Genomic DNA, 18,797 nt, shown 5'->3' on the forward strand with positions numbered 1-18,797 from the left:
GAATCTCAAGTTCAAACATGTTTGGACTTAATATATTGTCCAAAGCTGCATTTATCATTTTAGTTTGTAGTCATTAACACATGAAAAAATAAATTAGCCCAGAAAATGACCTTTTATTCTCAGTGGAGAAAATGAACAGGTAGAACCTACTGTACAAAAGCTGATTTGAGGTGTTTTTTATACCTTGAATCACAGATCTCTTTCAAAGAGCCATTTCCAACAGCTGAAAAAAAACCTAGTTTTGAAATGGAATGACTACTCATTTCTTTTTTTTTTTCTTTTGCAGAAAGCCCTCAGAAGTAGATACATTCTGTGCAATCACTACTATTACCCACGTTCTAATTGGGATATTTTCTAAACCTATGGGCTATAGGCATACAAGCACACATGAGGTTGTTAACTGAGTTGTATGATATATGCTTGATAGGACAAAAAGTACTAAAGATATCAGGTAAGATGATAATGCATCGGTCGTGCCAATTCTGCTCTTAATACTATTGCCTGATACCATCAAGACAGCAGTGCAATATTCTCTTACACCTGCTGGACAAATTGAGCAAGGAGATTCTTCATCATGTTCTTATTGCTTTTATATATGTGCAGATCACATGGAATGCTGTCACTGGTTCTAGTATTTTCATGGCTCCTCTATGATTTAGAGTGCAATGATAGTATTTCTGATATCTCACATGATTGTGGGCTGTTTACATTTGAGTATTTGCTCTGAATGGATCTAAGGGAGGTTCCCATTTGAGGTTTTTAACGTTATACCTGATAGGCTCTGAGGTTCATGAATCTCTTGACAGCAAATCATCATACAGCTGTAAGCTTGAGTTGATTAGCAGTCAACTGGATCAGTCATAGTACGAAAACACCCTATTGGAATCCCCCTGAAAACACCAAATAAATGTGTTGGTTTAGAGCTAGTGTTATAGCTATGAGTTTTTGAAGTAATTATTTTGAAGTAACTATACCACAATAATCAATAATCATTTTAATTTAAAGAATTTCCAAGTCTTGCTTGATCTTTGACACATTAAGAATCCTAGCTAGTGTATGCCACAGATTGTGTCTCCAGTTACAGGAAACATCGGGTCTTCCGCAGGCAGCCTATGGAGCATGTGCTGCTCTGTGTTGCGTGTCATCTCACTGACATGCTGCAGCTAGAGACTAAATTACTCATGTTTTACCCACGTTCCCCAGAGAACACACCTGCATATGCACAATAGATCTTATTTATTCTGAGACCTGGAAAAATCTTTTCACAGGACTTATGCAACATTTCAGATGAAATGATTGAGTGATATATTTAGAATATTCCAGATGGTAATATGATAATATATCTCTCTCTCCTTCTCCATCTCTGACAGTTTCCTGAATGTGGCTTCTATGGGATCTATGATAAAATTCTACTTTTCAAGCATGACACAAGCACCAATAACATTCTGCAGCTGGTCAAGGTTTCAGCTGATATCCAGGAGGGAGATCTGGTGGAGGTGGTTCTATCTGGTGAGCACTATTCTATTGGCTGGTTCTTTCCTTAGTTAATCTTCCATAAAGGACACAAGGAAAAACTTTGTGATCATCTCCATTAATAGGCATTATTGTTGGAACAATTAGGTTTGAGAGGCTTAATCAAAGATACACTGGTAGGAGACAGTACACATTGCAACAAGACAAGGGTTGGGTTTCCTGCATCTAAACATGATAACATGTTATGGATTACTGGTTAATATTTTTGGGAGGGAGGGAAGGAGCAAGAAAGAAAGAAAGAAATAAAGAAAAAGAAAAAGAAAGAAAGAAAAAAATGTGTGAGAGAAAGAGAAAGAATTACAAATAACAAGAGAAGTGGCAGAGAAGCTTTGTGGTCAGGAGAGGATTGTTTTGTTATGGGTTATGGAGTGTAGGGATGAAATATGAAGCCAGTGAAACTAAATATAAGTAAATATAAACATGGTTGCCCCTTATTTTCAGTTTCATAAAAACAAAAGGCAAACCAAAGAAAAACCTGGCAAGCAAACTAAATATGACTACAAAACATTTACACTGTTAAAATTATATCATAAAGAATGTAGGTAGTGATTTATGAGGTGGTGCTGACTGCTCTTGAAGATTTTTTCATACAGGGTATTCAAGGTTATCACTAAGCTTATTATTGCGATCAAAACATTAGTTTAATCCACCTGTTCACCCATTAGAGAGCTTGGCCAAAATATTAATTTATTTTTAACTAAATTACAATTTACTTTCATACTGTGGTATTAACATTTCTCAAACTGAAAACCCAACAGCACACCTTAATTAAGTAAATAAAATATATAAAATGTTAGAGTAACATGAGCTATTAAATTAACATTAACTCAAAATGAATTGCTGATGTAGTAGCTCAATCATTTTAAGTAAAATAATATTTTGGCTTATCTTTGAGTAAAGGTGAATGAATTTAAATGTATTATACTCAGCAATATATCTAACATTAAGGGTTATTACAAAACAGAACAAACCCTGCACCCATAAAGCCAGTAACGAATAGTTAAGTATTTTGTATGAATGTCTGGCTGGTTTCCCATATAGCCCATAATATCTGAAGGCCAAGGTGATACATGTAACTGGAGTACTTGTATTTCTCTGAATGATCTGTCCTGTGGGTGGATAAAATGTCACTGTATATAGGTAGTGAGGGAATGATAGCCCTCAAAGCCCAGGTGGTGAGGCAGACATATTTATTCATTCGTTCTTTACTGACAATGTCAAGTAATTAGTAACTGTAAGCTGAACTAATGGTGGAGGAATACACTTCTTTGTACTCAGTCTCTGTTTGTTTACATATGTGACTGCAGCGGCTGCTACTTTTGAGGATTTCCAGATTCGTCCGCATGCTCTCAACGTGCACTCCTACCGTGCCCCGGCCTTCTGTGACCACTGTGGGGAAATGCTCTTCGGACTGGTCCGACAAGGGCTGAAATGCGATGGTGAGGCATCCCTCTGTGCCCCATGGTGTGTGTTTCTGTTAAAGTGTCTCTTGCTTGTGTTTCTTCCAAATCAAATCAATGATGTCTTCAAGGCTTGTGCTTGAACAACTGAAGGCAACCCAAAAGCAGTGACTAATAAGCCAATCAGCATAAACAGAATGTTATCACACTAACATTTTACTCTATTACTCTATTTGTGGTCATTACAAGGCATTTTTAGGTTAAGTACTTTAAAAAGTTCTCTCTCTCTCTCTCTCTCTCTCTCTCTCTCTCTCTCTCTGTCTTTTCATTGTGCTCTTTGTTTCCCCCTTCAGGTTGTGGGCTGAACTACCATAAACGCTGTGCTTTTAGCATTCCTAATAACTGCAGTGGAGCAAGAAAGAGACGCCTGTCCACCACATCTCTGAACAGCAGCCAGTCTCTGCGTCTGTCTACCACAGACTCTCTCAGCAATATTAGCGTTAGCACAACCTCTGAGGAAGCAAACCTCATCCGCTCGCACACACAAATGGTACACATAAATGGTCCGCTCACACACACAAATGGTACACACAAATGGTATGTACACAGTTAGAGCTTTGAACAGTTATTGTTCTAAATTGTTTGACATATAACTGACATGCTCTTACACTTGGAGTGTGTCATGTATTGAATCTTAGCTTTCTCTCTTGGAGTGAATGTATCATGTAGTAAATCTTAGCTTTCACTCCTAGAATGTGCCATGTAGCAAATCTTAGCTTTCTCTCTTGGAGTGAATGTATCATGTAGTAAATCTTAGCCTTCACTCTAAGAGTGTATTATATAGTAAGTGTTAGCCCTCACTCCTGGATTGTGTCATGTAGTAAATCTTTCACTCCTGTTTCTCTGTGTTTGTTGAGCAGCCCCGGACTGCCAGCGAGGCACGGCGGTTCTACACCTGTCGGCCCGTCCACCTGGACAAAATCCTGATGAGTAAAGTGAAGGTGCCACACACGTTTGCAGTGCATTCCTACACACGCCCCACTGTGTGCCAGTACTGCAAACGACTCCTGCGTGGTCTCTTCCGCCAGGGCCTACAGTGCAAAGGTCTGTTATTGTCAGTCACTGCTGGAGTTACTCTAAAAACCACAGGCAGTAAATCTGATTTGTTAGGTACAGTACAGTGGAATTTTGGGCTCTAGTCTCAAACTGTTTCTAGTTTATAGTACAAAGATCTCCAGTATCCTAGCTGAGAAAGAAAGGTTGGCTTACATAAAATGATTTAGTAGTGGGGATGGTAAAGTGTGTAAAACTATAAACATAAAAGCATGCGTGACTACTTTAATGCAATGTACAAACAGACCACTGTAATTTAGCTTCACAGACTGACACGCAGCACAAGTGTATGCTAACATCAGGGTATGTTTTATTTTTGACACTAAAAAGCAACTATACTGTAGGGCACTGCTAACAGCTGACAACAATTAACTGTTTCTGATCTCTGTTTGAAATGTGTATGCAGTGCAATTCTGTCATCTTTAGTAAAATGATAATATTGATAGAATAATTTATTTTCTTTTGAACATGTTTGTGCTCTAAATCTTATCAAAAAATTACATAAAATTACAGTTATTTAATTTTGTTAATGCATTTACTTTTCTGTGTTACATAATTCAAATATAAAAAAGGGATTATAGATTTGCACCTTGGTACATGTTAGTATATTCACACCTTCACACATAGTAATATACATCCACACCGTGGCACAATCACACCTTGACACTTGCTAGTACACATTTGAGCAAAAGCATATGGAATAACTACATTTAATTAAGGTTTCTTAAAATCATTTTAATTTCATTTTCTCAGACATAAGATAATTTTGTTAGCCCAAAGCTGCCCCCTACTGTTTTTAATTTATATTACCTATGCTAATTGACATTAATATAATAAGCAGCATTATATCTCAATGAAGCAACATTTTTACATAATCAGAGGTGTTTATTATTTTCATGGGTTCATGGAGGTGTTTTCTGTTGGAATAACCAATGGCTTTTCTCATTTAGACTGCAAGTTCAACTGTCACAAACGATGTGCATACAAGGTGCCCAATGACTGTCTAGGGGAAACTATTGGAGGTACTGAAAGATTAGTGCGTGTTGTATCCATCCTGTTGGCATGTTTTGTGCACTAGAGCATCATGGTGTGTAATTGTTCAGAATCCCAATCTAGGTGTTTTGTTTTTGTTGCTTTCTCTCTCATTTTCTCTGTCTCTCTTTACCTCTCTTCTGCTCTTACAGATATGTTGAGTCCAAGCCCAGATCTGGAGGTGCCGATGGACTACAGCAGTGAGTATTCTGACTCGGACAAGTCCTCTCTGATGGATGACTCAGACGAAGCTTGCAGCATCCCCGGGTCCTTCTCCCCAGACAACAGCCAAGACGGAGCCAGTGGAGACCAAAGGTCAGCCACACACACACACACACACACTACACACATAAGCACACTTGTATTCTCAATTACACAGACACATGCATATACATGCAATCACACTCATGCATGCACATGCAATCACATGCACGTGCACACACACACACACACACACACTGCCTGACTGTACATTTCGATGTCTCCTCAGTGCTAATATTCCCCTGATGAGAGTGGTGCAGTCAGTGCGGCACACCACACGCCGCTCCAGCACGGCTATTAAAGAGGGCTGGATGGTGCACTACAGCAACAAGGACACGCTGGTACAGTGCAAAACTACCCCACACAAATGACTTAATCTAAAATAACAACCAAGTAGGAAATCCAAAAGTACATTTAATTCTAATAACATCTAAAAGTACATTTCACCCCAAAATACATTGTTACCAATGTAAATGAATGCTGGTAGAGACTAGTTAGCAACATGTGATAGTGAGATCATGGTAATTGGTCAATATGTGATACTGGGATCATGGTATTTGACTTTTAAAAAATTTAATTGCATTCATTTTTAACCACATTTTTATTTGGAGTGAAGAATAAACATTTAAGAATAATTTTTGAAAGGAACCACATTATCACAATAAGACTGTCTGAATAAAAAAAATCACAAGTATAAATTATTACCCTTATTGCTTTGATGGAGTTTATTTAATTGTTGACAACTGAAGTGAGAAATCTTATATTTGAAATTTGTGCGATAATTCTTGCATTTTCCAGGTCACTTTTAAAACTCTTAAGTGCTACTTATTATCTCATATAATTTATGTATTTAATATTGGAATTAATGCTAGCTGTAAAACTGACAGTAGTTAGAGTTTTTAATTATGATCTAGTTTTCACTATTCATCTATTGCTTGAGTTGTACTAAATGAAATGTTAAATGATTTCTGTACAATTTGCCTTAAACTCTGAACCCTGAGCTTCTTGCCTTTTCTTCCTCTTTCCTCTCTTCCAGTACTGAACTTCATCCTTCTCCTCTTCCTCTCTGATGGCTCCTACAGTTCTCCTCCTCATTAAACCATACATTGACTCCTTATTGATCTATGACCCCTGACCTCTCATCCCCAACAGAGGAAGCGACACTACTGGCGTCTGGACTGCAAGTGTATTATCCTGTTCCAGAATGACACCACTAACAAATATTACAAGGTAAAGACCAACAAATACCACAAGTTAATACCATGCACACTTTCTGCATAACGAACCTTTGTATCTCCACTTCAGTGGAACCTCTACACTTTAATGTAACATTCAATAAAGGAGTTTTCAGTTTCTTCTTAAAAGAGGATATTTTCACAGTTATCTTTGAAAAAACATTTGTGAAGGCATACATACCATAGTTTTTTCTACCCAGTTATTTTCTCCACTGTGAAGAAAAGCTCATTTTCTGAGCATTGATTTTGTATGGTAATGAACACTTTCACTGGCTACTTTTCATAGGGCAAACACTGTCGGGTGCTGGAGAGCTCATATTTATGCACTATTTACAGAAGCAAAATAAATCAGTGATCATAGAGTGGGAGTGTTTATTCAAGTGGCATAGTACATTGCCCAGTGTTACATCCCGACAGACACTTCACTTCTTTGCTCAGTAGATACAATAATAATATGTACATATGGAATTGGAAGGGATTGCTGAGAGAAATTCAATTTTGTTTATTATGGCTACTTTAAGAATTTAGTTAAATATAATATATATATATATATATATATATATATATATATATATATATACTATGACTCAAAGCCTAATGAATAGAGATACTGACAAACTGTTTCTTCTGTCTTCTCAAGGAAATTCCACTCTCTGAGATTCTAGAAGTACGTCCAGCGGGTGACTTTACCTTCATGCCCAGTGGTGCTAGCCCTCACTGCTTTGAGATTGTCACAGGCACAATACGCTACTTTGTGGGCGAGGACCCTAACCCCACCCCCTCCCAGTCATCCAGCATATCAGGCCCCTCCTCACTCAACAGTGTGGTGCCCAATAGTGGGATGGGGTTAGAAGTTGCCAAAGCATGGGAGAGTGCCATACGCCAGGCCCTGATGCCTGTCATTTTCCAGGACAACCCACCAGCTGAAGGCAGTACCCCTCACAGTAAGTCAAACAGTTTTATGAAAAACTTTTATGAAGTTTTATTTTTATATTGAGGATGTCCTAATTAACTAACTTAGGTGGACAGAAATTTGCTTGGGTCTCTGAAATGATCTGGCTGCGGCCAGTAAAGGACAAAGCTTTATGCTTCAATCCTCAAGTGGAAGTTAATGTTTTTAATTTGTTTTTCATAGGACAGGCATCAGTCAGTATTTCAGTGTCTAACAGTCAGATCCAGGAGAATGTGGTGAGCCTTTTACTTGTACAATGTTTGATAAAGATAAAGATTGATAAAATTATTATTATCTTAATATACAGTATATTGTGTATTACAGTACACATTTATGGTTGATGATAGAAAGGACCAGGATCATGACAATAATAATGGTTATGAACTTTCCTATAGGATATAGGCATGGTGTATCAGATATTTGCTGATGAAGTTCTGGGTTCTGGCCAGTTTGGAGTAGTGTATGGCGGTAAGTCTATTAAAAAAATTTTTTAACTAAGTACAAATAAGAAAAAGCTGACAGACAGCATAATATCATGATTGTAACTTGGTATAATATTGTTATTATCTTCTGAACAAAATAATCAGGTATCTTTTTAAAATCTTTGCCTTCCAATCAGGTAAGCACCGGAAGACTGGAAGGGATGTGGCAGTGAAGGTGATTGACAAGCTTCGATTTCCCACCAAACAGGAAAGCCAACTGAGGAATGAGGTGGCCATACTCCAGGTAACCAGGAGGGGGTGGACGAGAGTCTTCCTCATATGTTGAATGGATCAGAGATAAGAGCTCACTGTGCATTTAATGGTGAAATACTATGAACGATATTTTACTAATAGTGAAATCACCTAAGAGTTCAATAAATGCAAATAAGCAACAAACCTAAAGAGAGTGACAAACAAGAAAGCAAAATAAACAATGCAACATATATATAACAAAGAAGTGTCTTGTTCTGTAAAAACAGCATTTTTAAATCTCTCTCTCTGTACCTGGTTCCCTCTGTATCTTGCAGAGTCTACGTCATCTGGGCATAGTAAACTTGGAGTGCATGTTTGAAACTCCTGAGAAGGTGTTTGTTGTGATGGAGAAACTGCATGGAGACATGCTAGAGATGATCCTGTCAAGTGAGAAAGGACGGCTGCCTGAGAGACTCACAAAGTTTCTCATCACACAGGTCAGAGGTGTGTGTGTGTGTGTGTGTGTGTGTGTGTGTGTGTGCGCGTGCATGTGTAGTGGGTCCTGAAAGTTGACACTACACTAAGCATTCACATTATTAGTTTACCTACATTGCCTCACTGCTTACAACCGTTTGTGTATTGTATACTGACTTTGGCATCTTGGTTGTGTTTAGGGACTGAGTTTCTGACAAGTCATCTCAGTGTTAGAATCCGTGTTTACACCTATGTTTACATAACATGTGGAACAATGCAAATTGAGCATCCAAGCATGTGTGACAGCTTAGTCTTAGTGTTAGTTGTCAAATGTCTGTTAAAGTTTTTTTTTTTTTTTTTTTTTTTGCAGTTTATAGTTTATGAATGTGAGATTACATCTGCCTTGCCTGTGCAATACAGGCATAAGAGCTGACTTCTTCCACCATGTTTTTTTTCCTCTATCTCTCTTTTCACGTCTCTATTTATCCTTCTGCAGATTCTGGCTGCTTTAAGACACCTTCACTTTAAGAATATAGTGCACTGTGACTTGAAACCTGAGAATGTGCTCCTAGCTTCTGCAGAACCCTTCCCACAGGTAACCGCAGCATGCAACACAAACTGCAACACCCTCCACACATTTCACAGACTTACTAAATTTGACTTATTAAACCAAATTACATAGTATACATTATTCATTTCCTTCAACCAGTCCGGTTAGTAACAACTGCTAAGTACAGCAATAGTTTCTTGCTCTTTCGAGATATTGCGTACTATTGCTTTTACTGTGCGTGTTGTCTGTGTAGTGTAATAGGTTGAGGGGGTCAACTTGTCTTGTTCTCATTTCTCTAAGAATCAGCAAAACAATATTTCGTCAGCAGTAGGTTATAGGCAGGCTAAGTATAGCTACACCTCTGATCATAAGAGTGAATTATACACATTATCTTCCTGGTGTCAAAAAATTGCATTATTTGTTTTCCCCCAGTTAATTTATCTCATCCAGAATATAAGTAGTTAACAGGTTTCATTGTTGCTATACTGCAGTTATCTAGCTATTGAAATATAGTGCCCTCTATAGAAGACGTTATTTGCATGTTTCTTTTGTGACCATTTAATGTTTGTTTGATCCTATGTACAGACAATTTATGCACTAATTCACATACAACACAGTCACAACTTTTTTTATAAAAGTAGGAAATATCTGTATTCTTATCTGTTAATTGCCTGACATTCAATGCACAAGAAACTGTGTACCTGGACACTGCATTCGTTGATGTGGGTAATTGTTGAAAACTTCTTTATGGACAGTGCAAGCCAAATTTCACTAATTTGTGAAGTTTCTTACAAAAGAACATCCAGGATTCCTACAAAACCTCTCCACTCATCACTGAACATAGCACTGTCTCTGATTCTCTAGCCTCTATAGAGATGACTCCTCAAGCAAACTCTACCACTTTAACTAATCTCTTAAAGGCTATATCTGTTAAAGATGATGAGGTTCAGGGCTGCATGGATCACACTAACTGGAATGTGTTTGCAACCACTGCTATACAGGGGGACTGTACTGTAGGCATATATAAACAAAAATAAAAAATAGTTCCCATGAAGCGCACAAAGACAAAATCCCTCCAAAAGCTATGAGCAAACTGACATGACCCAGTCAAAAGCCATAGATAAACTAACACACCCCATCAAAAAGCCATTGATAACTGATGTCCAATCCATGTGGCACTCTTACCATTTCACTGGTCTCAGAGAGTCCTGAAGATGTCAAAAGACCACAGGAAAGACCCAAATAGAACCTATACAGAGTCCAAGTGAAAATACAGACTCAACTGGTTGGCCCAGACAAAATTCCCAGCTGGTTACTGGAGCATGTGCAGCAGAGCTAGCTAATATCCACACAGACATATTCACATTTACCCTAATTCCCTGCTTTTTATAGACAATCACCATTGTGTATGTATAAAAAGATAGCACAATGATGTGTCTTAATAATTACAGGCCAGTTCTAATGAATCACTTTGAAATACTAGTCATGACCCACATCCAGAAGAATATTCCAGACACTGTGGAAGCCCTCCACTTCACGTATTGATCAGACAGGTCCACAGAACAGGCTGGGTGTCTATATTGCCTCTCACCAACTCTCACATCTATGAACAGCTATGTGTGGATGCTCTTCATTGATTCAGCGTTCAATACAATCATTCCATTCTGCCCTCTGCAACTAGATGTTGAACAGGTGGACAGAAGTCTGACAGGATTGCTAACTACACCTTTAGCATATTGTTTTTGAGCACAGAGATCCCTTAAGACTGTATGCTAAGTCCTACACCAACTTCACTCATGACTGACTCGCCTCCCATAATAATGCCACTGTCATCAAATTTACTGATGGTCTGATCTCTGAGAGCAGTGAAGCAGCCTAGAAGAGGGAGGTGGTGTATATGATGGCATGGTGCAAGGTCAGCAAAATTAAACATTAACAAAATAAAGGAGGTGATCATGGAGCACAGAAAGCTTGGAAAAGAGCACATTATATTATTCATAAGATGTGAATGGCCTTCACACCACTGGAGGAAATATTTATCATATCAGGGTCCTAAGTGGGGCCCAAATCATCATATATCTTCAAACGCACACTTCTCCAATCTGGCAGATGCTACAGGAGTGTGAGATCAAGGAGCACTAGACTACTGAACATTTCTCACCTCCATGCTTTTAATGACTCACGTGCAGTGCCCCTTCACCCAGCCATCTCAGTGATCCCGTCTTTCCTCAAATAATCAACTGACTAGTGCTGTGCAGGGTTCCTAGTTATAAGACTGCTTCTGTTTAAACCCAAACTTGAAGACTTTCTAGCACTACAGTGTGCAACGGAACAATGTGCAATTAGAATATTTGCCACACTACAGAAGTTACTAAAAATGTTATTTTATTATTATTTTAAATATTATTTATATATAATATTTTAAGTATTTATATAGTGATTGTACAGTTATTTGAAGACCAGTAGGAAAGTATTTAAGAAAGACCAGTGAATTTCAGTGTACAGAGCAATTGCATGTTCCTTTTAAGATTTAACTGTTGCAACTTAGAATTTAGATCAGATTTCTTATTCGTTGAGAGTCATTTCAGTGTTCTTTCATATTCTTTCTTCCTCTACTCTGAAACTCACTCCTTCCAGGTGAAGCTGTGTGATTTTGGTTTTGCAAGGATCATAGGGGAAAAGTCTTTCCGGCGCTCCGTGGTAGGCACTCCTGCTTACCTTGCCCCTGAAGTTCTGCTGAACCAGGGCTATAACCGTTCCCTCGACATGTGGTCTGTTGGTGTTATCATGTATGTCAGCCTAAGTGGGACCTTCCCCTTTAATGAAGATGAAGATATCAATGATCAGATCCACAATGCTGCCTTCATGTATCCGCCCAATCCCTGGAAACAAATATCTCCAGAAGGTACAGAATCTCACAAATTATTACCAAACTGATGATATCTCAAAGTTGGTAAAATGAATGATCAAAGACATAAGACACAGAACAGTAGTTCTTTTCATTGTACCTTTTTTTTCTACTAGTGGACATATTTTCCTTGATCTTGGGTGGATTTCAGAAATACTTAGCATTGAAGTTGCTGCTAATAATTGCATGATTGCAGGAAGACATTTGAGCTATTAAAACCAGCTGAATCTCCTGGCAGTTCCAAAGGGATCAATATTCTGACTGCAGCTTTAAACATTTTCCATTTCCTTCTCATCAAAACAAACTGCACATGTAATCTCTCCATTTCTATATAGCTATCGACCTCATCAATAACCTGCTTCAGGTGAAGATGAGAAAACGCTATAGTGTGGACAAGAGTCTCAGTCATGCCTATTTACAGGTAACATTAATCATAATAATATTCATTATTTATGTAGCTTGCACATTTCATTTGCATTCTTTCCTAAATCCAAATAGAAAGATTAAGCAGGATTTATAAGTTTGTAATAAAGAATGGTAATGAAAGAAAGCAAAAAATTGTGAAATATAAAATAAATATAAAATAAAAGATGCCAACAACATATGGACCAGGCTAAACAAATAGCTGTTACAGTTGAACAGTTTGTAATCTGGGTTTAAAAAAACACCTATATAACTCTGGAACACTAATACAGTTTTAGTAAACATATAATAAAATGATCTTTCATTAACTAAGAGTAGGCCTGCCTCAGATAATTGAAGTTGTGCGGATGGGGTATAGAACTTCAAAAGATCAGCAAGACAAATATTAGACCCATGCAGGGGCAGCACATTAAAATAAGGCTATTTGCATTCAGTTATAAAAAGAAAAGGCAAGCAAGAGTTAGACTTAAGAAACTCATAGAATGAACATTCATGATTTTAATTACCAATTTTAATTGCCAAAGTTCTCTCTTCCTATTACATAAGTGATTAACCAATAACCATTGTAAAAGTTTTTTGAAGACTCTACAGTCATCAACATCACTAAACTGATCAGTCTGGGACACAGTGTTATCACTGCTACTCTGCTAGCACTGCAAGGGTTTTCAGTATGGAATTATCTAGCTGCACCTCCTCATTGTGCTCTGACCATGTTCCTTCGCAGGACCCAAATTTCACTGGAATCATGAAATAAACTTACTTCGGTGTTATCTGTAAAGTTGCTGTCAATCACACTGGGTCTGCTATCATTTAACAGGCTGGTCTTCTATGGACTAATTAATATCCCCATGTAAGCTTGACATTATTTTGCACCCTTATGTATGAATGTGTTCCTTCTCAGGACTATCAGACGTGGCTGGACCTGAGAGAGCTGGAGTCGAAGCTGGGAGAACGTTACATAACCCACGAAAGTGATGACGCCCGCTGGCAGATGTTTGCTGAGGAGCACACACTGCCTTACCCAGCTCACCTGATACCTGCACCACCCGCCTCAGATGACGAGCAGGAGGGGGTTGATGACACGGATATGCAGGGGCTAACAGAGCGTGTCAGCATCCTTTGAGGAAGTGTGGAGGAAGCCAGCTGGACAGCTGCTGGAGAGGGTGTGCATTCCCAATTTTTGGGGAAGGGTTTAAGTAGGTATAAGTGATTGGCCCCCTCTGCTCCTTTCATTAGCAAAGCCTGACAATAGGATCTTTCCTCTCTACAATCCTACTCTCACACTCCTAAGACGTGACAGCTGTGCCTGTCTGATAGTGATAAGGCAGTGGAGACCTTCACAATCACATCATAGGCTTGGACTCAAATGGTATAGTTACATTGTTACATAGTGAGTAGAGTGAAAGTAGATGTTTTTTTCCATGTCTGATCTTTCCTTACTTGAGCTGCAGGAGACAAAGAGGAATTAAAAAAATAAAACAAAGTATAAAGTATAAATCTGTACAGTGCAAAGATTTAAAAATATACCTTTCATTTATGCATTCCTTACCGATTCAGTTCATATTGGTGAGCCTATGTTCTCATACTATAATATGGAATACAGTGCTGCTGATTTAGTGGTTTTCATTGAATCACTTTTTAAATAATGAAACATCTTCCAAATCTGTTCCAATGAACAGATCCTGACATTGCAAACTGGAGGACTGTGTGGCGATTCAGTACAATAAAAATCACTGTTTGTGCATGACAATACATTGGTTCATCTTTTTCATGTGGGACTGCCTTTTCATCAGTTTCTGTTGGCAGTGAGTGAGCTTTTTCAATGGATTTTGAACAACAGACTAGTTGAACTCCCCCTCTGTTGTATGTATGATACTTGTAACTGTCTCTAGATCAGCTTCATGTGGCAGTTTTATTGAAGTTTTATTGAAGGACTGTTTTGTACAAATGCACGACATTTAAGGAAATAAAAGGAATGTAGTTCTGTTATTAACATCCAGTATACATAATAAATACAGTGGTCTAGAAACACTTGGCTGCACTTTGTGGTTTTGACTGATGAGGTGCCGCTTTTATGTTGTGCTTAAAAGCAAGTTCATCCATGCTATTTTGATTTGCTTTTTACTCCGTTAAATGTGCATCTTTGACAAGCATTAATACTGGTTGGCAAGAGGTCTCTAATTTCTTTAAAACAAATTATATATGAAGAATATTTTAATTACACTTAAGTTTCACTTTATATAATACACTGCAAACAGGAGTTAATGAATAAGAATAATTGTTTGCCCTAGAACGAACTGGCCTGTTAAATAAATTATACACTGCAAGTTAAAAACCTCTAATAAAACCATGTTATACTTTTTCACCAGTAGAAAGGTAGCTATACATTCATGAAACTAAATGTTACAATTGTGCCTTTCTAAAAAATGTGTTTCTAAAAACATTAGCCAGTACATACAGCACTCTCCAGAATTATTTGTAGTCTCCATTATTTTGAATGGCTATGATAAACAAAAGAGCTGGACAAAATATAATTTTCACTCTTCATGTCACTTTTGTTTATCATGTATTTTTCTTCTTGGCATATAACTGCAATCTTACCATGTTACCATATATGCCACCCTCACTGGCAGGATTCTAAGTTTTCTCATATGTTTGAATTGGGAGGACATGGTAAGGCATCTTAAGTTTTCCTGCAGATAACATCCTGGGTCTTTATTTGTAGTTATATTATGACTCATTAATAAATATTACACTTTATTGTAAACTGTATAATTAATAGAGTCAAGTTAGTTTTAATAATCCCTTTGAAGGAGTTATTTTATTAGAAGTTTGAATGTATTACACAATGTTTATGTATTTTTGTATTACGTGATCTTTTGAAACCTAATGACTAAATTATACAGAATGTACAATTAGTCAGCATTAGACAATTAAAATACTACAAATTAAAATGTAATCATACATATACAGATTATTTCACCAACTACAAAATCTAAACTGCATCATTGAAAGTGCTGATGCTATATGGAATAACAGAATTTCTTGGTCTATTGGCTCTTGCGTGTAAAATGGCCAGCTAATTCAGGTTCCATGTTCTTTTTGATTGTTTCCTAAGTAGCAGTGAGCCATGGAGAGGACATTTAGGCTGATGCATGGCCTACGGGCTACATATCTGTAAATCAGGAAGAGTCAAAGGAGATCCTGAAACCTTGATATTATTTTGATGGCCCTTTTCTGAACCTTGTCCATAGTGGCTCACTGTTTCTCAGTAAGATTCACAAGTACACTCCCATACTCTAGACATATTCATTAATGCGCTGCATATCTGAACCAGATCTTCAACAGGGACCTCATTTTTGTCCATGACTGTGAGAAATGGAGTTGCATATTGCCTTTATTCAATACCATCTCTGTGTAAATGTCCTCCCTATGATCATCATTCAAGTGGAAGCACAAGTATTTTGTGATTGTTATGATAAGAGCAGCCTGTCCTCCAAACGTTAAAAGAGGTAGTTGGATAGGCTTCTTTGAAAAGCATACACTCAACTCCATGGACGTCTTGAAATCATGGACTATGTTGGACCCCATTCCTTAAGCCATTTTTCTTCTATTTCCATTGAGATATCATTTCATCTCAAAGGAAGGCAACCATATGTTATCAGCATAGCTTGCGATTCTTAAATCAGGACTAGGCATGTGGACATATATAGCAGGAATAGATTATGTGAAATAGTGCTTTGTAGAACACAAGATGTGACATCTTTTGCTGTTCTATACATGCCACTGGCAGGCTTTTCCCATGGGTTGTTAGAGCCCTTCCTGTATCTGTGCCTTGCCTTTGTGGAAGGGCTTGGCTGGTCTAATGAAGGGTTCAAATGCTTTCTGTGCTATATCAAATTAAATATTAAAATTTCCTGGTATAATAATTTTATCTACTGTGCCTCACATAAGCACTTACTCCCCTCCCAACCAACTTTTTCACATTTTGTTATGTTACAACTGGGCCTAAAAAAGAAATTAACTGGGGTGTTTACCACATGACTGTTGTGACAACAATTTTAAAGTGAAAAATTTATAATTTTATCATGACACAAAGGTTAATTAGACAAAAATCAGACATCTGTTCATACCATAGGTCTGCACTCCCCATGATGCCATATGTATTAGTAAAATCAACACTTGATCAAAGCACTTCAAGTCTTTTAGGATATGTTTCAATCCTCTTTGCACATCTGGATCGTGACATTTTTACCCATTCTTTTTCTAACTTATTTTTTTATTGAAATGATAATTACAAATAATAGGTAGATATGGGAGACAATCTTGGAAAAATATGGGAGACAATCTGGGAATCTCCTTAGCAACACAGGCAGTGCCAGCTCAATGGGTAAGGTACTTAAGTTGTAATTGGAAGGTTACTGGTTCAAGGCCTGCCACTGTTGAGCCCTGAACAAGACCCTTAACCCTAAGTTGCTGTAACTGTGGGAAGAAGAGTATTCTGTGATTAATGGTGTACTAAACTATCTCATTTCCACTACTAGATTTTCAATTATTACTTTCACTTCCAATTTTTGCCCATTCTTCTTGGCATAATTACAAAAAATTGTTGATGAACAGAAATGTTCAAATCTTGCTACAGATTCTCAATTGAACTGAGGTCTGGTCTTTGACATGGTCACTAAAACATTGAGGTCCTTGCTTTTCAACCACTCCTGTGTAGCTGTGGCAGTATGCTTACGGTTGTTGTCTCGTTGGAAGGTGAACTTCCATTCTAATCTCAGCTCTCTTGCAGACTGGAATGGGTTTTTGTCAAGGATGTCCCTGTATTTAACTCCATCCATATTGCCTTAAACTCTGACCAGTTTCCAAGTTTGTACAGATGACAAACACCCCCGCAGCGACTCCATGCTTCACTGTGGGGATGGTCCTTTCAGGGTGATGAGCAGTGTTTGGACATTTTTCTAGAAGTACCTCTGCAGGGTAGCCTTCGGCCTCTTGGTTGCTTCTCTAATTACTGCCTTCCTTAATCCCTAAAAGTCACTGACATTTGATGCCTCGCTTAATTATTAACTGTACACATCTGTTCCTATTTTACTTGTTTAACCTGTCTCATTCCTCTCTCTCTCTTTGCAAAGTACTGCCACAGTTTATCTGTGCATACCAAGTGGTCCTTGTATTAGCTTTTCTGGTATATGACCTGTTTTGTTCTTTGGATTTTGCCTTTGTTTCATCCCACTCTGTTTTTTTAGATTTTGTGCTTGAATTGTACGATGGGATAGTGTGAAGAGCTAATCACTATTAGCACTTGTTTCTACCTATGGGTGGCACTGAAGACCAGGCTGATGGGTCTAACTTGAGTGACATGATTCATTCCTGTGGGCTTTCAACCTAGAGCTTTAACTTTGAGGTTGGGGTGAATTGGTTTGAGCTGCCAGGCTCTGCTCAATTAAATTCAATACTGCCTCCAAATCTGTTAGGGCTGGAACAATACATGAAGGATGTTTGCAGTGGAGTTCTACTAATTGCAAAAATGGGTGAGATATGCATACTGACTGTTTTTGATTGAGGTGACGTTTCCAATATTATCAGGCTTATCATATCACGATTTCCATTATTTCTTGTCATGGCGATTTCTGGTCAAACAGAGCAAACAGGGAAAAAGTAACGAGGCTTACCACAGTGCAGGCAAAAACATCCCTGTGGTGTGATTTTCCTCGTCTGAGGTGAGGCGGACACTGTCCACCTGAATTCCTTCAGGTTCTGAGGGAACAGGGATAGGCAGCAGGGTTCCAGGGTTCGCTAGGTATTAAGACACACTCACTGATTGTGCGTTTTGTCTTCTGTGTGTTTGCGCGTTCTTTTTTTAATCTTAATTAACATCTTTGCATAGCACTTTTCACTTTGCATCCAAAATGTCAAAATGTTTTACACAGAAAAGAATAAACACATTTTGCATAATAAAAACAAATCCAAAAGTAAAAAATAAAACAAAACAATATACAGGTCAGTATAAAAAAGTAAGCCTTTAATGCTGATTTCGAGCTGCACTTCCAGTAGTGTTTGGCACACCGGTCCAGAATTTGGGATTTATATAAGAAAGATATATGAGAGAAGCATCTTTTATTGAGTTGTAACTGATTTCAGCTGAGCAGAGTGAGCAGAAGGTTTCTCTTGCACTTTGTTTTGTTTTTGCTAAGTGCTATATTTTCACTTCTGGTAGATGCTAACATTGTTGCCTT

At 37.9% G+C, this 18,797-nt stretch overlaps 1 protein-coding gene across 2 annotated transcripts in view; it reads left to right on the forward strand.

Moving 5' to 3' along the window:
- prkd2 (protein kinase D2) overlaps nt 1–14,597 on the forward strand; it is a 35,121-nt gene extending 20,524 nt beyond the window's left edge. For both annotated transcript variants that reach the window (XM_027013397.3, XM_081700365.1), the window contains 17 exons: nt 1,371–1,509; nt 2,841–2,972; nt 3,287–3,483; nt 3,854–4,037; nt 4,997–5,068; nt 5,231–5,393; nt 5,569–5,680; nt 6,492–6,569; nt 7,215–7,518; nt 7,710–7,762; nt 7,922–7,994; nt 8,146–8,252; nt 8,536–8,697; nt 9,171–9,269; nt 11,862–12,129; nt 12,468–12,553; nt 13,457–14,597. In XM_027013397.3, coding sequence (XP_026869198.1) covers nt 1,371–1,509; nt 2,841–2,972; nt 3,287–3,483; nt 3,854–4,037; nt 4,997–5,068; nt 5,231–5,393; nt 5,569–5,680; nt 6,492–6,569; nt 7,215–7,518; nt 7,710–7,762; nt 7,922–7,994; nt 8,146–8,252; nt 8,536–8,697; nt 9,171–9,269; nt 11,862–12,129; nt 12,468–12,553; nt 13,457–13,678 — 2,451 coding nt within the window. In that variant the 3' untranslated portion in view covers nt 13,679–14,597. The remainder of the gene's footprint in view (nt 1–1,370; nt 1,510–2,840; nt 2,973–3,286; nt 3,484–3,853; nt 4,038–4,996; nt 5,069–5,230; nt 5,394–5,568; nt 5,681–6,491; nt 6,570–7,214; nt 7,519–7,709; nt 7,763–7,921; nt 7,995–8,145; nt 8,253–8,535; nt 8,698–9,170; nt 9,270–11,861; nt 12,130–12,467; nt 12,554–13,456) is intronic.
- The last annotated feature ends 4,200 nt before the right edge of the window (nt 14,598–18,797 follow it).

Source organism: Electrophorus electricus, chromosome 17 (assembly GCF_041902795.1).
Source record: "Electrophorus electricus isolate QZ-2024a chromosome 17, ASM4190279v1, whole genome shotgun sequence".
Classification (NCBI taxonomy): domain Eukaryota; kingdom Metazoa; phylum Chordata; class Actinopteri; order Gymnotiformes; family Gymnotidae; genus Electrophorus; species Electrophorus electricus.